The sequence below is a fragment of the Pongo pygmaeus genome, chromosome 6, assembly GCF_028885625.2.
Source record: "Pongo pygmaeus isolate AG05252 chromosome 6, NHGRI_mPonPyg2-v2.0_pri, whole genome shotgun sequence".
NCBI classification, from domain to species: domain Eukaryota; kingdom Metazoa; phylum Chordata; class Mammalia; order Primates; family Hominidae; genus Pongo; species Pongo pygmaeus.
In genome coordinates this window covers 106735160-106748580 of record NC_072379.2, presented here as the reverse complement: position 1 = coordinate 106748580, position 13421 = coordinate 106735160, and the positions used below count along the sequence as shown (strand labels likewise).

At 39.0% G+C, this 13421-nt stretch overlaps 1 protein-coding gene across 31 annotated transcripts in view; it reads left to right on the top strand.

The window, feature by feature from the left end:
* Positions 1-12147, top strand: part of NRCAM (neuronal cell adhesion molecule) — a 314317-nt gene extending 302170 nt beyond the window's left edge. For all 31 annotated transcript variants that reach the window (XM_054494285.2, XM_063667720.1, XM_054494267.2 and 28 more), the window contains one exon: positions 9781-12147. In XM_054494285.2, the coding sequence (XP_054350260.1) occupies positions 9781-10018 (238 nt within the window). In that variant the 3' untranslated portion in view covers positions 10019-12147. The remainder of the gene's footprint in view (positions 1-9780) is intronic.
* Positions 12148-13421: the final 1274 nt, after the last annotated feature.

Below are 13421 nucleotides of genomic sequence, written 5' to 3'. Positions count from 1 at the left end.
TGGTATTTCTAGTTCTAGATCCCTGAGGAATCGCCACACTGACTTCCACAAGGGTTGAACTGGTTTACAGTCCCACCAACAGTGTAAAAGTGTTCCTATTTCTCCACATCCTCTCCAGCACCTGTTATTTCCAGACTTTTTAATGACCACCATTCTAACTGGTTGTGAGATGGTATCTCATTGTGGTTTTGATTTGCATTTCTCTGATAGGCAATGATGATGAGCATTTTTTCATGTGTTTTTTGCCTGCATAAATGTCTTCTTTTGAGAAGTGTCTGTTCATGTCCTTTGCCCACTTTTTGATGGGGTTTGTTTTTTTCTTGTAAATTTGTTTGAGTTCATTGTAGATTCTGGATATTAGCCCTTTGTCAGATGAGTAGGTTGCGAAAATTTTCTCCCATTTTGTAGGTTGCCTGTTCACTCTGATGGTAGTTTCTTTTGCTGTGCAGAAGCTGTTTAGTTTAATTAGATCCCATTTGTCAATTCTGGCTTTTGTTGCCATTGCTTTTGGTGTTTTAGACATGAAGTCCTTGTCCATGCCTATGTCCTGAATGGTAATGCCTAGGTTTTCTTCTAGGGTTTTTATGGTTTTAGGTCTAACGTTTAAGTCTTTAATCCATCTTGAATTAATTTTTGTATAAGGTGTAAGGAAGGGATCCAGTTTCAGCTTTCTACATATGGCTAGCAAGTTTTCCCAGCACCATTTATTAAATAGGGAATCCTTTCCCCATTTCTTGTTTTCCTCAGGTTTGTCACAGATCAGATAGTTGTAGATATGTGGCATTATTTCTGAGGGCTCTGTTCTGTTCCATTGTTCTATATCTCTGTTTTGGTACCAATACTATGCTGTTTTGGTTACCGTAGCCTTGTAGTATAGTTTGAAGTCAGGTAGCGTGATGCTTCCAGCTTTGTTCTTTTGGCTTAGGATTGACTTGGCAATGCGGGCTCTTTTTTGGTTCCATATGAACTTTAGTTTTTTCCAATTCTGTGAAGAAAGTCATTGGTAGCTTGATGGGGATGGCATTGAATCTATAAATTACCTTGGGCAGTATGGCCATTTTCACAATATTGATTCTTCCTACCCATGAGCATGGAATGTTCTTCCATTTCTTTGTATCCTCTTTTATTTCATTGAGCAGTGGTTTGTAGTTCTCCTTGAAGAGGTCCTTCATGTCCCTTGTAAGTTGGATTCCTAGGTATTTTATTCCCTTTGAAGCAATGGGAGTTCACTCATGATTTGGCTCTCTGTTTGTCTGTTATTGGTGTATAAGAATGCTTGTGATTTTTGTACATTGATTTTATATCCTGAGACTTTGCTGAAGTTGCTTATCAGCTTAAGGAGATTTTAGGCTGAGACAATGGGGTTTTCTAGATATACTATCATGTCATCTGCAAACAGGGACAATTTGACTTCCTCTTTTCCTAATTGAATACCTTTTATTTCCTTCTCCTGCCTAATTGCCCTGGCCAGAACTTCCAACACTATGTTGAATAGGAGTGGTGAGAGAGGGCATCCCTGTCTTGTGCCAGTTTTCAAAGGGAATGCTTCCAGTTTTTGCCCATTCAGTATGATATTGGCTGTGGGTTTGTCATAGATAGCTCTCATTATTTTGAGATACGTCCCATCAATACCTAATTTATTGAGAGTTTTTAGCATGAAGGGTTGAATTTTGTCAAAGGCCTTTCCTGCATCTATTGAGATAATCATGTGTTTTTTGTCTTTGGTTCTGTTTATATGCTGGATTACATTTATTGATTTGCATATATTGAACCATCCTTGCATCCCAGGGATGAAGCCCGCTTGATCATGGTGGATAAGCTTTTTGATGTGCTGCTGGATTAGGTTTGCCAGTATTTTATTGAGGATTTTTGCATCAATGTTCATCAAGGATATTGGTCTAAAATTCTCTTTTTTGGTTGTATCTCTGCCCAGCTTTGGTATCAGGATGATGCTGGCCTCATAAAATGAGTTAGGGAGGATTCCCTCTTTTTCTATTGATTGGAATAGTTTTAGAAGAAAAATGGTACGAGTTCCTCCTTGTACCTCTGGTAGAATTCGGCTGTGAATCCATCTGGTCCTGGACTCTTTTTGATTGGTAAGCTATTGATTATTGCCACAATTTCAGAGCCTGTTATTGGTCTATTCAGAGATTCAACTTCTTCCTGGTTTAGTCTTGGGAGGGTGTATGTGTCGAGGAATTTATCCATTTCTTCCAGATTTTCTAGTTTATTTGCGTAGAGGTGTTTGTAGTATTCTCTGATGGTAGTTTGTATTTCTGTGGTATCTGTGGTGATATCTCCTTTATCATTTTTTATTGCATCTATTTGATTCTTCTCTCTTTTTTTCTTTATTAGTCTTGCTAGCAGTCTATCAATTTTGTTGATCCTTTCAAAAAACCAGCTCCTGGATTCATTAATTTTTTGAAGGGTTTTTTGTGTCTCTATTTCCTTCAGTTCTGCTCTGATTTTAGTTATTTCTTGCCTTCTGCTAGCTTTTGACTGTGTTTGCTCTTGCTTTTCTAGTTCTTTTAATTGTGATGTTAGGGTGTCAATTTTGGATCTTTCCTGCTTTCTCTTGTGGGCATTTAGTGCTATAAATTTCCCTCTACACACTGCTTTGAATGTGTCCCAGAGATTCTAGTATGTTGTGTCTTTGTTCTCGTTGGTTTCAAAGAACATCTTTATTTCTGCCTTCATTTCGTTATGTACCCAGTAGTCATTCAGGAGCAGGTTGTTCAGTTTCCATGTAGTTGAGTGGTTTTGAGTGAGTTTCTTAATCCTGAGTTCTAGTTTGATTGCACTGTGGTCTGAGAGAAAGTTTGTTATAATTTCTTTTCTTTTACATTTGCTGAGGACAGCTTTACTTCCAACTATGTGGTCAATTTTGGAATAGGTGTGGTGTGGTGCTGAAAAAGTATATTCTGTTGATTTGGGGTGGAGAGTTCTGTTGATGTCTATTAGGTCTGCTTCGTGCAGAGCTGAGTTCAATTCCTGGGTATCCTTGTTAACTTTCTGTCTCATTGATCTGTCTAATGTTGACAGTGGGGTGTTAAAGTCTCCCATTATTATTGTGTGGGAGTCTAAGTCTCTTTAAGGACTTGCTTTATGAATCTGGGTGCTCCTGTATTGGGTGCATATATAAGTAGGATAGTTAGCTCTTCTTGTTGAATTGATCCCTTTACCATTATGTAATGGCCTTCTTTGTCTCTTTTGATCTTTGTTGGTTTAAAGTCTGTTTTATCAGAGATGAGGATTGCAACCCCTGCCTTTTTTTGTTTTCCATTTGCTTGGTAGATCTTCCTCCATCCTTTTATTTTGAGCCTATGTGTGTCTCTGCACGTGAGATGGGTTTCCTGAATACAACACACTGATGGGTCTTGACTCTTTATCCAATTTGCCAGTCTGTGTCTTTTAATTGGAGCATTTAGTCCATTTACATTTAAAGTTAATATTGTTATGTGTGAATTTGATCCTGTCATTATGATGTTAGCTGGTTATTTTGCTCGTTAGTTCATGCAGTAACTTCCTAGCCTGAATGGTCTTTACAATTTGGCATGATTTTGCAGTGGCTGGTACCAGTTGTTCCTTTCCATGTTTAGTGCTTCCTTCAGGAGCTCTTTTAGGGCAGGCCTGGTGGTGACAAAATCTCTCAGCATTTACTTGTCTGTAAAGTATTTTATTTCTCCTTCACTTATGAAGCTTAGTTTGGCTGGATATGAAATTCCGGGTTGAAAATTCTTTTCTTTAAGAATGTTGAATATTGGCCCCCACTCTCTTCTGGCTTGTAGAGTTTCTGCCGAGAGATCAGCTGTTAGTCTGATGGGCTTCCCTTTGTGGGTAACCTGACCTTTCCCTCTGGCTGCCCTTAACATTTTTTCCTTCCTTTCAACTTTGGTGAATCTGACAATTATGTGTCTTGGAGTTGCTCTTCTCAAGGAGTATCTTTGTGGCATTGTCTGCATTTCCTGAATCTGAATGTTGGCCTGCCTTGCTAGACTGGGGAAGTTCTCCTGGATAATATCCTGCAGAGTGTTTTCCAACTTGGTTCCATTCTCCCCATCACTTTCAGGTACACCAATCAGACATAGATTTGGTCTTTTCACATAGTTCCATATTTTTGGAGGCTTTGTTCGTTTCTTTTTATTCTTTTTTCTCTAAACTTCCCTTCTCGCTTCATTTCATTCATTTGATCTTCCATCACTGATACCCTTTCTTCCAGTTGATCGCATCGGCTCCTGAGGCTTCTGCATTCTTCACGTAGTTCTCGAGCCTTGGCTTTCAGCTCCATCAGCTCCTTTAAGCACTTCTCTGTATTGGTTATTCTGGTTGTACATTCGTCTAAAGTTTTTTCAAAGTTTTTAACTTCTTTGCCTTTGGTTTGAATTTCTTTCTGTAGCTCGGAGTAGTTTGATCGTCTGAAGCCTTCTTCTCTCAACTCGTCAAAGTCATTCTCCGTCCAGCTTTGTTCCGTTGCTGGTGAGGAACTGCATTCCTTTGGAGGAGGAGAGGCGCTCTGCTTTTTAGAGTTTCCAGTTTTCCTGCTCTGTTTTTTCCCCATCTTTGTGGTTTTATCTACTTTTGGTCTTTGATGATGGTGATGTACAGATGGGTTTTTGGTGTGGATGTCCTTTCTGTTTGTTAGTTTTCCTTCTGACAGACAGGACACTCAGCTGCAGGTCTGTTGAAGTTTGCTAGAGGTCCACTCCAGACCCTGTTTGCCTGGGTATCAGCAGCGGTGGCTGCAGAACAGCGGATTTTCGTGAACCGCGATTGCTGCTGTCTGATCGTTCCCCTGGAAGTTTTGTCTCAGAGGAGTACCCAGCCGTGTGAGGTGTCAGTCTGCCCCTACTGGGGGGTGCCTCCCAGTTAGGCTGCTCAGGGGTCAGGGGTCAGGGGTCAGGGACCCACTTGAGGAGGCAGTCTGCCTGTTCTCAGATCTCCAGCTGCATGCTGGGAGAACCACTGCTCTCTTCAAAGCTGTCAGAGGGGGACATTTAAGTCTGCAGACGTTACTGCTGTCTTTTTGTTTGTCTGTGCCCTGCCCCCAGAGGTGGAGCCTACAGAGGCAGGCAGGCGTCCTTGAGCTGTGGTGGGCTCCACCCAGTTCGAGCTTCCCAGCTGCTTTGTTTACCTAAGCAAGCCTGGGCAATGGCCGGTGCCCCTCTCCCAGCCTCGCTGCCACCTTACAGTTTGATCTCAGACTGCTGTGCTAGCAATCCGCGAGACTCTGTGGGCTTAGGACCCTCCAAGCCAGCTGCAGGATATAATCTCCTGGTGCGCCGTTTTTTAAGCCCGTCAGAAAAGCGCAGTATTAGGGTGGGAGTGACCCGATTTTCCAGGTGCCATCTGTCACCCCTTTCTTTGACTAGGAAAGGGAATTCCCTGACCCCTTGCGCTTCCTGAGTGAGGCAATGCCCCGCCCTGCTTCGGCTCGCGCACGGTGCGCTGCACCCGCTGTCCTGCGCCCACTGTCTGGCACTCCCTAGTGAGATGAACCCAGTACCTCAGATGGAAATGCAGAAATCACCCGTCTTCTGCGTCGCTCACGCTGGGAGCTGTAGACTGGAGCTGTTCCTATTTGGCCATCTTGGCTGCCATGGATGACTTATTCTAGTTATGATAGCATAAAAATATGATGTGGGAATAAAGCTAACAAAAAGATCTTCCGCCGGTTTCAAGACCCTATATTCCATTCCATTGGTCAATCTGTCTATCTCTGCACCAAGACTATACTGTCTTAATAATATAGGTTTTAATAAGTCTTGATATCTGCTAGGTCCAGTTCTCTAACTTTGTCTTCTTCAAGAACCTTTTAAATATTCTTAGCCCTTTTCATTTATTTGTACATCATAGAATCAGCCTGCCAAGATCCACATAAAAACATGCTGAGCTGTTACTGGAAATAAATTGCAGCTAAAGGGCAATATGGGGAAGGTTAACATATTTACTATATTTGAGTCTTCTATCCATGGATGTAGAACATTCCTCCATTCATTCAGATCTTCTTTAATAACTCTGAAAGTTTTATTTTCTTTGGAGGTCCTACACATATTTTTGTTGGATTTGTCTTTATATACTTCATATTTATGGTCTCATAAATGGAATAATATTTTAAATTTTATTTCCTAATTGTTTGCAAGAACATAAGTAGAATTGACTTTTATGCTAATCTTGTATCAAGCAACATTATTAAAATCTCTTTATATTCTAACATTTACCTGTAGATTCTTCTGGATTTTTTATATACACAGTCATATCATTATGAATAATGATAGCTTCCTTTCATCTATTTCTTTTTCTTATCAAGTTGCTTAGGACTTTTAATTCAGTTTTGATTAGAAGTGGTGATAGCAGCCATCATTATTATTATTTCTGATTTCAAAGTTTTCAGTGTTCACCATTAAGGATCATGTTTACTTTAGGTTTCTTGTTGCTACCCTTAATCAGGTTAATGAAGATACATTCTATTCCTAATGTTAGGAATAAAAATACATTCTATTCCTAATGTTTTTATCATGAATGGGTGTTGAGTTTTTTCATATACCTCTTTCTAAATTTACTGAGATTATCATATTTTTATTTTCTTCTGCTAAAATGATGAATTATATGGATTGATATTTTAATGCTAAAATAAACCTGCATTCCTGGAATAAACCCAACCTGGATATGAAATATTATCTTTTTCATAGATTGCTAAATTTGGTTTGGTCATGGTTTGTTTGGGGTTTTTTCATCTATGTTCATGAATGAGATTAGCCTGTAGTTTGACTTTCTTAAAGCGTTCTTATTGGTTTTAGATATCAATGTTATACTAGCCTCATAAAATGATTAAAGGAGTGGTTCTCATGACATATTCAAACTTTAATATGCTCAAAATGGAACCATTGATTTTCCCCTCCCAACATGCTCCACTCCATAGTAACAGTACTTCTAAGCTTCCTGTTGCTCAAACCAAAAATCCTGGCACCATCTTTTTCTCTGTTATTCTGTATCTAACCTAACAGAAAATCCTGTTGGTTCTACCTTCAAAATATGTTCATAATCTGAGCATTTTATACCACCTCCAGTGTTCCACTCTGGTCCAAGTCACAGTCATCTCACTCCTGGATTATTGTAATATTCTCCCCTGACTCTCTAGAGCAGAGGTTGGTCAACTAAATATTTTAGACTTTACAGGCCATGCAGTCTCTGCTGCAACTCTGCAATTCTGCTTTTGTAGCACTAAAGCAGCCATAGACATTATGTGACAAATGGGCGTGGCCTAATTTTACTGTAGTTTACCAACCCCAGCCCTCTAAGGTAGGCTATTCTCAACACTGATGGCAGAGTAGTGCTTTTAAAATATAAGTCAGAGCATGTCACTTATTCTTTGAAAACCCTCCCAAGGCTTCCTATCTCACTCAGAGTTAAAGGCAGCATCCTTACAATGTCCCACAAGCCCTGATTTAGACGTGCCACTCCCCTTACTTAACTCCTACTTTCCTACTTTCTCTCTCTCTCTCTCTCTCTCTCTCTCTCTCCCCAGCCACACCAAGCTCCTTAGTGTTCCTAGAACATGCCAGGTTTGCCCTCACCTCAAGACATTTATACTGCTTGTTACTCCTGCAGGAACTGCTCTCCCTCCAACTATTCACCTTGCTAATTCAACTCTTAAAGTTGTTGACCAGATATTACTGCTTGATGAGGTCTTCCTGGACATCTGATTTAATGCCAGCTCTCCATCCCTTCTCCAACACCTTCTGTAGTCTTTACTCAGCTCTATACTTTGCATAGTGCTAATCCTCTTCTGACATAATATATATGTAATTTTTTTATTATGTTGATTGTTAATTGTATTTTCTTCCACTAGAAATAAAGCCAGTGAGGTGAGGGTTTTAGTCTATTTTGTTTGTTGCTATATTCCCAGTGCCGAGAACAATCTGTCTTAGAGTAGGCACTCAATAAACATTTATTGGATGAAGGCATGGGTGGATAGATGGCTAGACCAAAGAAATGCCACAGATGACAAATTTCCAGTAGTGTATTCCTTGGGACACTAGTTCTACAAAGCAGAATAAGACTAGTCATTGGAATCCAGGTGACAAATTCTACCTGTTATTAAACTCTTCAGCTGAATTAACTGTCACACTGAAACATGAACTATATTTCACAAGAAGTATTTAATAATTAAACCCCAGAGATGTTGTGTAGACTATTTTCATAACAGGTTAGACACTCAATGCTATGTCCTCTGAAGTGCTCGCAAACACAGACCACCCCAAGGTGATACCTCTCCAGTTGTTTATTAGCAGTGGTGAAAATATAGTTTATTCAGTTTGCAACAAGAAATTGTATATTACTGAAACAGGTTGTTTTCAGTGGCATATGCCAGTGTCATATTATGCTAGCATTATTTCCCAGTCTTGAGATTTTCTTCTTGGAGAAAAATTGAAATCCCTAGTAAAAGTTATTGTCAAAAGAGCCAGGATGCTTGTGCATCTTGAAATATTTGTATCTTGGCTTGAAAAAAAAAGTCACTGTCTGAAACAGAGGGAGCAGTAAAGTCTTAGCACAAATTGCTAGATTAAATACTGCAGCCAGTGATACCTTTTGTATGTTAAGGCTTTTTCATTTTTACTAATACTGTATATGTTTCCTATTTTGCCTTGCATTTTTGTTCTTTGAAAGAAAAAAAAATGTTGGATCCTGTCATTGCCTTTTTCTATTTTTTTCCCAAATGTTACCTATTAAAAAATAGGTCAATATGCTTAACTAGTTATTTGACCATATGGGTGAACATTCAAAAACATAATGATTACTCTTCGACTTCCAGAAATTGTGCTTACGGGTTCAACAGAGAAATAAGCAAAAATTATTATAATGGAATCTTGTAAAGTCATATTAAAGTACACTCCTCAGATTCCCATCAAGCATGGTCAGGCTGCATAACACACATGGAAGAAGGGAGCTGGGGGGTTAACATGAGTGTAGGAAGCATTTGCTATTACATGTTTGGAATCATTCACATTCTTTAGAATATGTTGGCATGCCATTCATAGTACAAATGTAGAGCTTTTAAGTTAAAGTGCGTCTCTTTCCAGATTAATAAATCTTTACTCATTAACTAAAATTTTTACCAAAAAAAAAAAAGTACTGTGTACTATCAGTATAAGGATTTTGCTTTTCTTCTTAGGCTGTTTTCATTTGTTTCTTCTGCATCCTTTTAATGGGATTTGTAGGTCTCTTGAAAGGTAAGGTTGAAGTTTACAGTCTGGCCTGCATTGATAACAAAATTATTTGAAATGCAGGATTTTGCTTCTCCTTCTGGCTCAGAAAAAAAAAAAAAGTCCATATTTCACACTTAACCAAAATCATGCTCCATTCACAACCAAGGAATCAGAGATATTATGCAGTTTAACATACTAACTTCTTACTTGCCATAAGCTTTTGCCTTTTTGAATTCAAAATAGTGATGATTTTTCTACTTTTCTGAATTCTTTCTTATTTAATGCTTGTGATTATTTCTGGATTGCTTTCAACTCAGGAATCAGAATTTGCCATTGAAATTAACACACACAATTGGGAGCCATCCACTCTACTGAAGACTTCATGATTCAACCATTTCTGCTCCTGATTTCCATTCCAGCTCATCCTCGTCATTGGAGTCAACCTGACAATTAGATTTGGCCAGAGAAGCCCAGGACTCCAAATGCTTTCTCATAATTTGCATGCATGGTCTTTAAAAACAGAAAATGTTACCTAAATGCCAATCTTGACAAAAATGTTTTCTCTTTCTTCCAGTGACGCAGAAGACCACAAGCCTTTGAAAAAAGGAAGTCGAACTCCTTCAGACAGGACTGTGAAAAAAGAAGATAGTGACGACAGCCTAGTTGACTATGGAGAAGGGGTTAATGGCCAGTTCAATGAGGATGGCTCCTTTATTGGACAGTACAGTGGTAAGAAAGAGAAAGAGCCGGCTGAAGGAAATGAAAGCTCAGAGGCACCTTCTCCTGTCAACGCCATGAATTCCTTTGTTTAATTTTTAAGCTCTTTGCCAATATTCCATTTCTCTAGAATGTTTATCCTAAGCACTTGTCAGCCCTCTCATACTATGAACATATGGGTAGAGAGTATATTTTCTGCTGTATGTTAATATTATGAGAATAGTTACAGCAAAAACATAACTCAGTCAAATGATATGTTAATGTGAACTGGAATGCAAAGTGCATACTTTTTCGTTCAAAATGGGTATTCTTGATTTCCTCAGAACTGATAAAAAATAATGCAACATCACCAACAGATCCTGTTATTTCCTCTGCAGGATATAGTTCAATATGATGCATGAAAAGTGCTCCACATTTAAAGGACATACCCGTGTATGTTATGAAAACATGGTTTGATACTTTGTTTATACTATCCTCAGCTGAACCCCTATATATGAATTCCGTTTTCATTGTCAAGAGTGTTACTGTAGTATTCTCTAGAACTTCAATGTCTTTGTGGACATTGTTGTGAAATTGGTGACTATGTATAGCTCTCATTAGTCTTTTTGGGAGACTGTTAGGAACAGTATGTACAGTATATACTTGCTAAATGAGTTCATTATGACCGTCGCATTGCTGATGCTTACTGAGAACTGTTACCTACTCTTGGCTCCTGTTACTCCATACGCTTCTTAATCTTCCAGGCATTACAGCAGCACAGTGTTCTACTTTTTACATCATTTCTATGTTCGGTTGTTTTTAGGCATAAACAATGTGTATTGCAGTGCATTTCGGCATTTGTGCCATACTGAAAGAATCAAAAACAAATCATCCAAATTAAATTTCAAACATTATTCCAGAGAACACAGGGCAAGACACATACAGTGCCTTCAGACATTAAGCATTCCATAACATCCTGCATTCTGTATCAGCTGGTCCAGTCCATTCTGAGTCCTAGATTACTGTCATTGTCTAAAAGTAACTTTTAAAAAGCAGAGTTCATGAAAACTGCAATGCTGGGAAAAGAAGGAAACATGAAAATAAAAATAAGACAGTTTATTTGAAATAGCATTTCCTCATAAGCATAAAAAGAAAAGCTTTGTCACCAACTGAAGCACATGATGATTTTGTGGTCCTTTATGGTTTCTATTACCTTCAGTAAGAAAGATGTCAACATGCTAGAAAATTAATTTTAAAAACTAAGTTATTCCAACACTAAAAGCATACAACAGCATGCCAACAGTAATATATTATTCTCCAAGACTTTACCTATGTAAGTGTTCAAAACTCTGCAGCATTAAACAACGTGTATGCAAATTGCTATGGACACATTTCAGAATCTAAGAAATCAGGCAAGTGCTTAAAAGGCCAACGGTCCAAGGGACTACATCTGCAGTTTAAAAAGTAAATATATATTCTATCGTATTCATAAACAACATCTATCAAATGGGTTACCTCCAAATATGAAAAATCTATAACAACCTATGGTTGAAGGAATGCTCAGTTTCATTTGCCAATAAATTGGTTTCTCATAACTTGCATCAAGTTTAATTTTAAGTAAAGCTTTTTATATGTAGATATTTTGTTGAATTTGTAAATACACTTAAAATGTAGATGCTATATGCTTATAGGTGTTACATACAAATAAACATGCAATGTTTATGTTGTACTGTACAAGAGGTAAGCTAATTAATGCAGTGAATGGGATGGGAAAGCATCTACTTAAATATCTATTGGGTTCCCCCCTCCCCCCACCTTTTTTGCTGTGAAACTGAAATAGTGAACTTTTCTACGTATTGACAGCAGATTTTTCGATGAAATCTTCAGAGCTTTGCCTATGGGGCACAGTAGGCCTAGTAACCTGGCATGTTTGATATATGTAGGTAAAGCATAATTTAAAGTAATCCCAGGTAAAGATGGCCCTAAATACTTTCATGTCTCTCTATTCATTTTTCACAGATCCACCTGTCTATTGAAAATATAAAAAGACAAAACAGGTTTGCCTTGGCATCAGAGAGCACAAAGATTAAAAGTTACTTTAAATTTGCCAATATTTTGGGAGAACAATAAGAATACATTTTTTCCTCTTCCATACTGGTAGATGCAAAATTTATCTGTGCATGAAAGGGTCACTTCTGTAATAGTGCAACAGATTTTGTATTAAAAATTAAATGTGGTTTTAAAAGTTCCTCTCTCTTTTGTAATTTATGTTCCCAATTGAGCGTGAATGTCCAAGTAATGGTGTATGTAATGGTACAGGCAAATGTGACTGGATTTCCCTCAAAAAAGTAACTATTAAACAGTCTTGATCTCTTTGTGACTTTTAACTTTTACGAACATATATTGCCTAATGTTTTAAAATGGTGAAAATTTTTATTATTTTTACTTTCAAAAGGCTGTTCTATGCAGAGAAAATTAAAACAAAATATAAAACAGATCTAATAAGACATATCAAAAACATTTGAATGAAAAACGGGACTAGATATTCCCAGCCTTTTGAGAAAAGTTCAAGAAATCAGGTGGTGCCTCCTTTCCCAAAGCCTGGTTCCTGGTGCCTGCCAGGACCTGGCCCTTCTCTTCTGCTTGCCTGGACTCTGCCCTCCCAAATCACGGGTGACTTAGATTTCTTAACTCTCCTGTCTGAAGAGGGACACTACAGGTATCGAATGTATGTCATCCTCTCCTCTCCACCCTCCTGCTTCTAATCTTCTCAAACCCTTTGGCAAACAGCCAAGCCCTGGCATGTTCCCACGTTCCACCACCTGCCCCTTATTCTCCAGCCCCCTGGTCCCAGCATCACACCTACAAGACCTCCTGCTGGCTCAGAGCTGCCCTTCTCCATGGTGATTTGCATCACATGTTATATAAGTGAAACTGAAAGTGCTATGTAGAGCTTGGTGTTTCCACCTGGAGGGCATGTCTGTCACTCACTTCAGAACAGCACTTCAGGGCCTCTCCTCCCCTCTGCAACGAGTGCCAAATTCACAATCCATAGCTTTGTCCTCATCATCAGTCCTGGGGCTCTTTAGCAAAAAGGGTCTGGAGAAATGCAATCTTGACCCCAAAAAGCATTGGTCCATTGCTGGTATGAACTTTCTTGTTCAGATGGCTTACAACAGGCCTGGTTTACCTCTAATGGCTGATTTTGTTTTGTTTTGAGACAGACAGAGTCTCGCTCTGTCACCCAGGCTGGAGAGCAGAGGCACTCACTGCAGCCTCTGCCTCGTGGGTTGGTTCAAGCGATTCTTGTGCCTCAGCCTCCCAAGTAGCTGGGATTACAGGTGTGTGCCACCACGCCCGGCTAATTTTTGTATTTTTAGTAGAGACAGGGGTTTTGCCATGTTGGCCAGGCTGGTCTCGAACTCTTGACCTCAAGTGACCTACCCGCCTCGGCCTCCCAAAGTGCTGGGATTACAGGCATGAGCCACCGCACCCGGCAGTTTTGGAAAAGGCTTATGG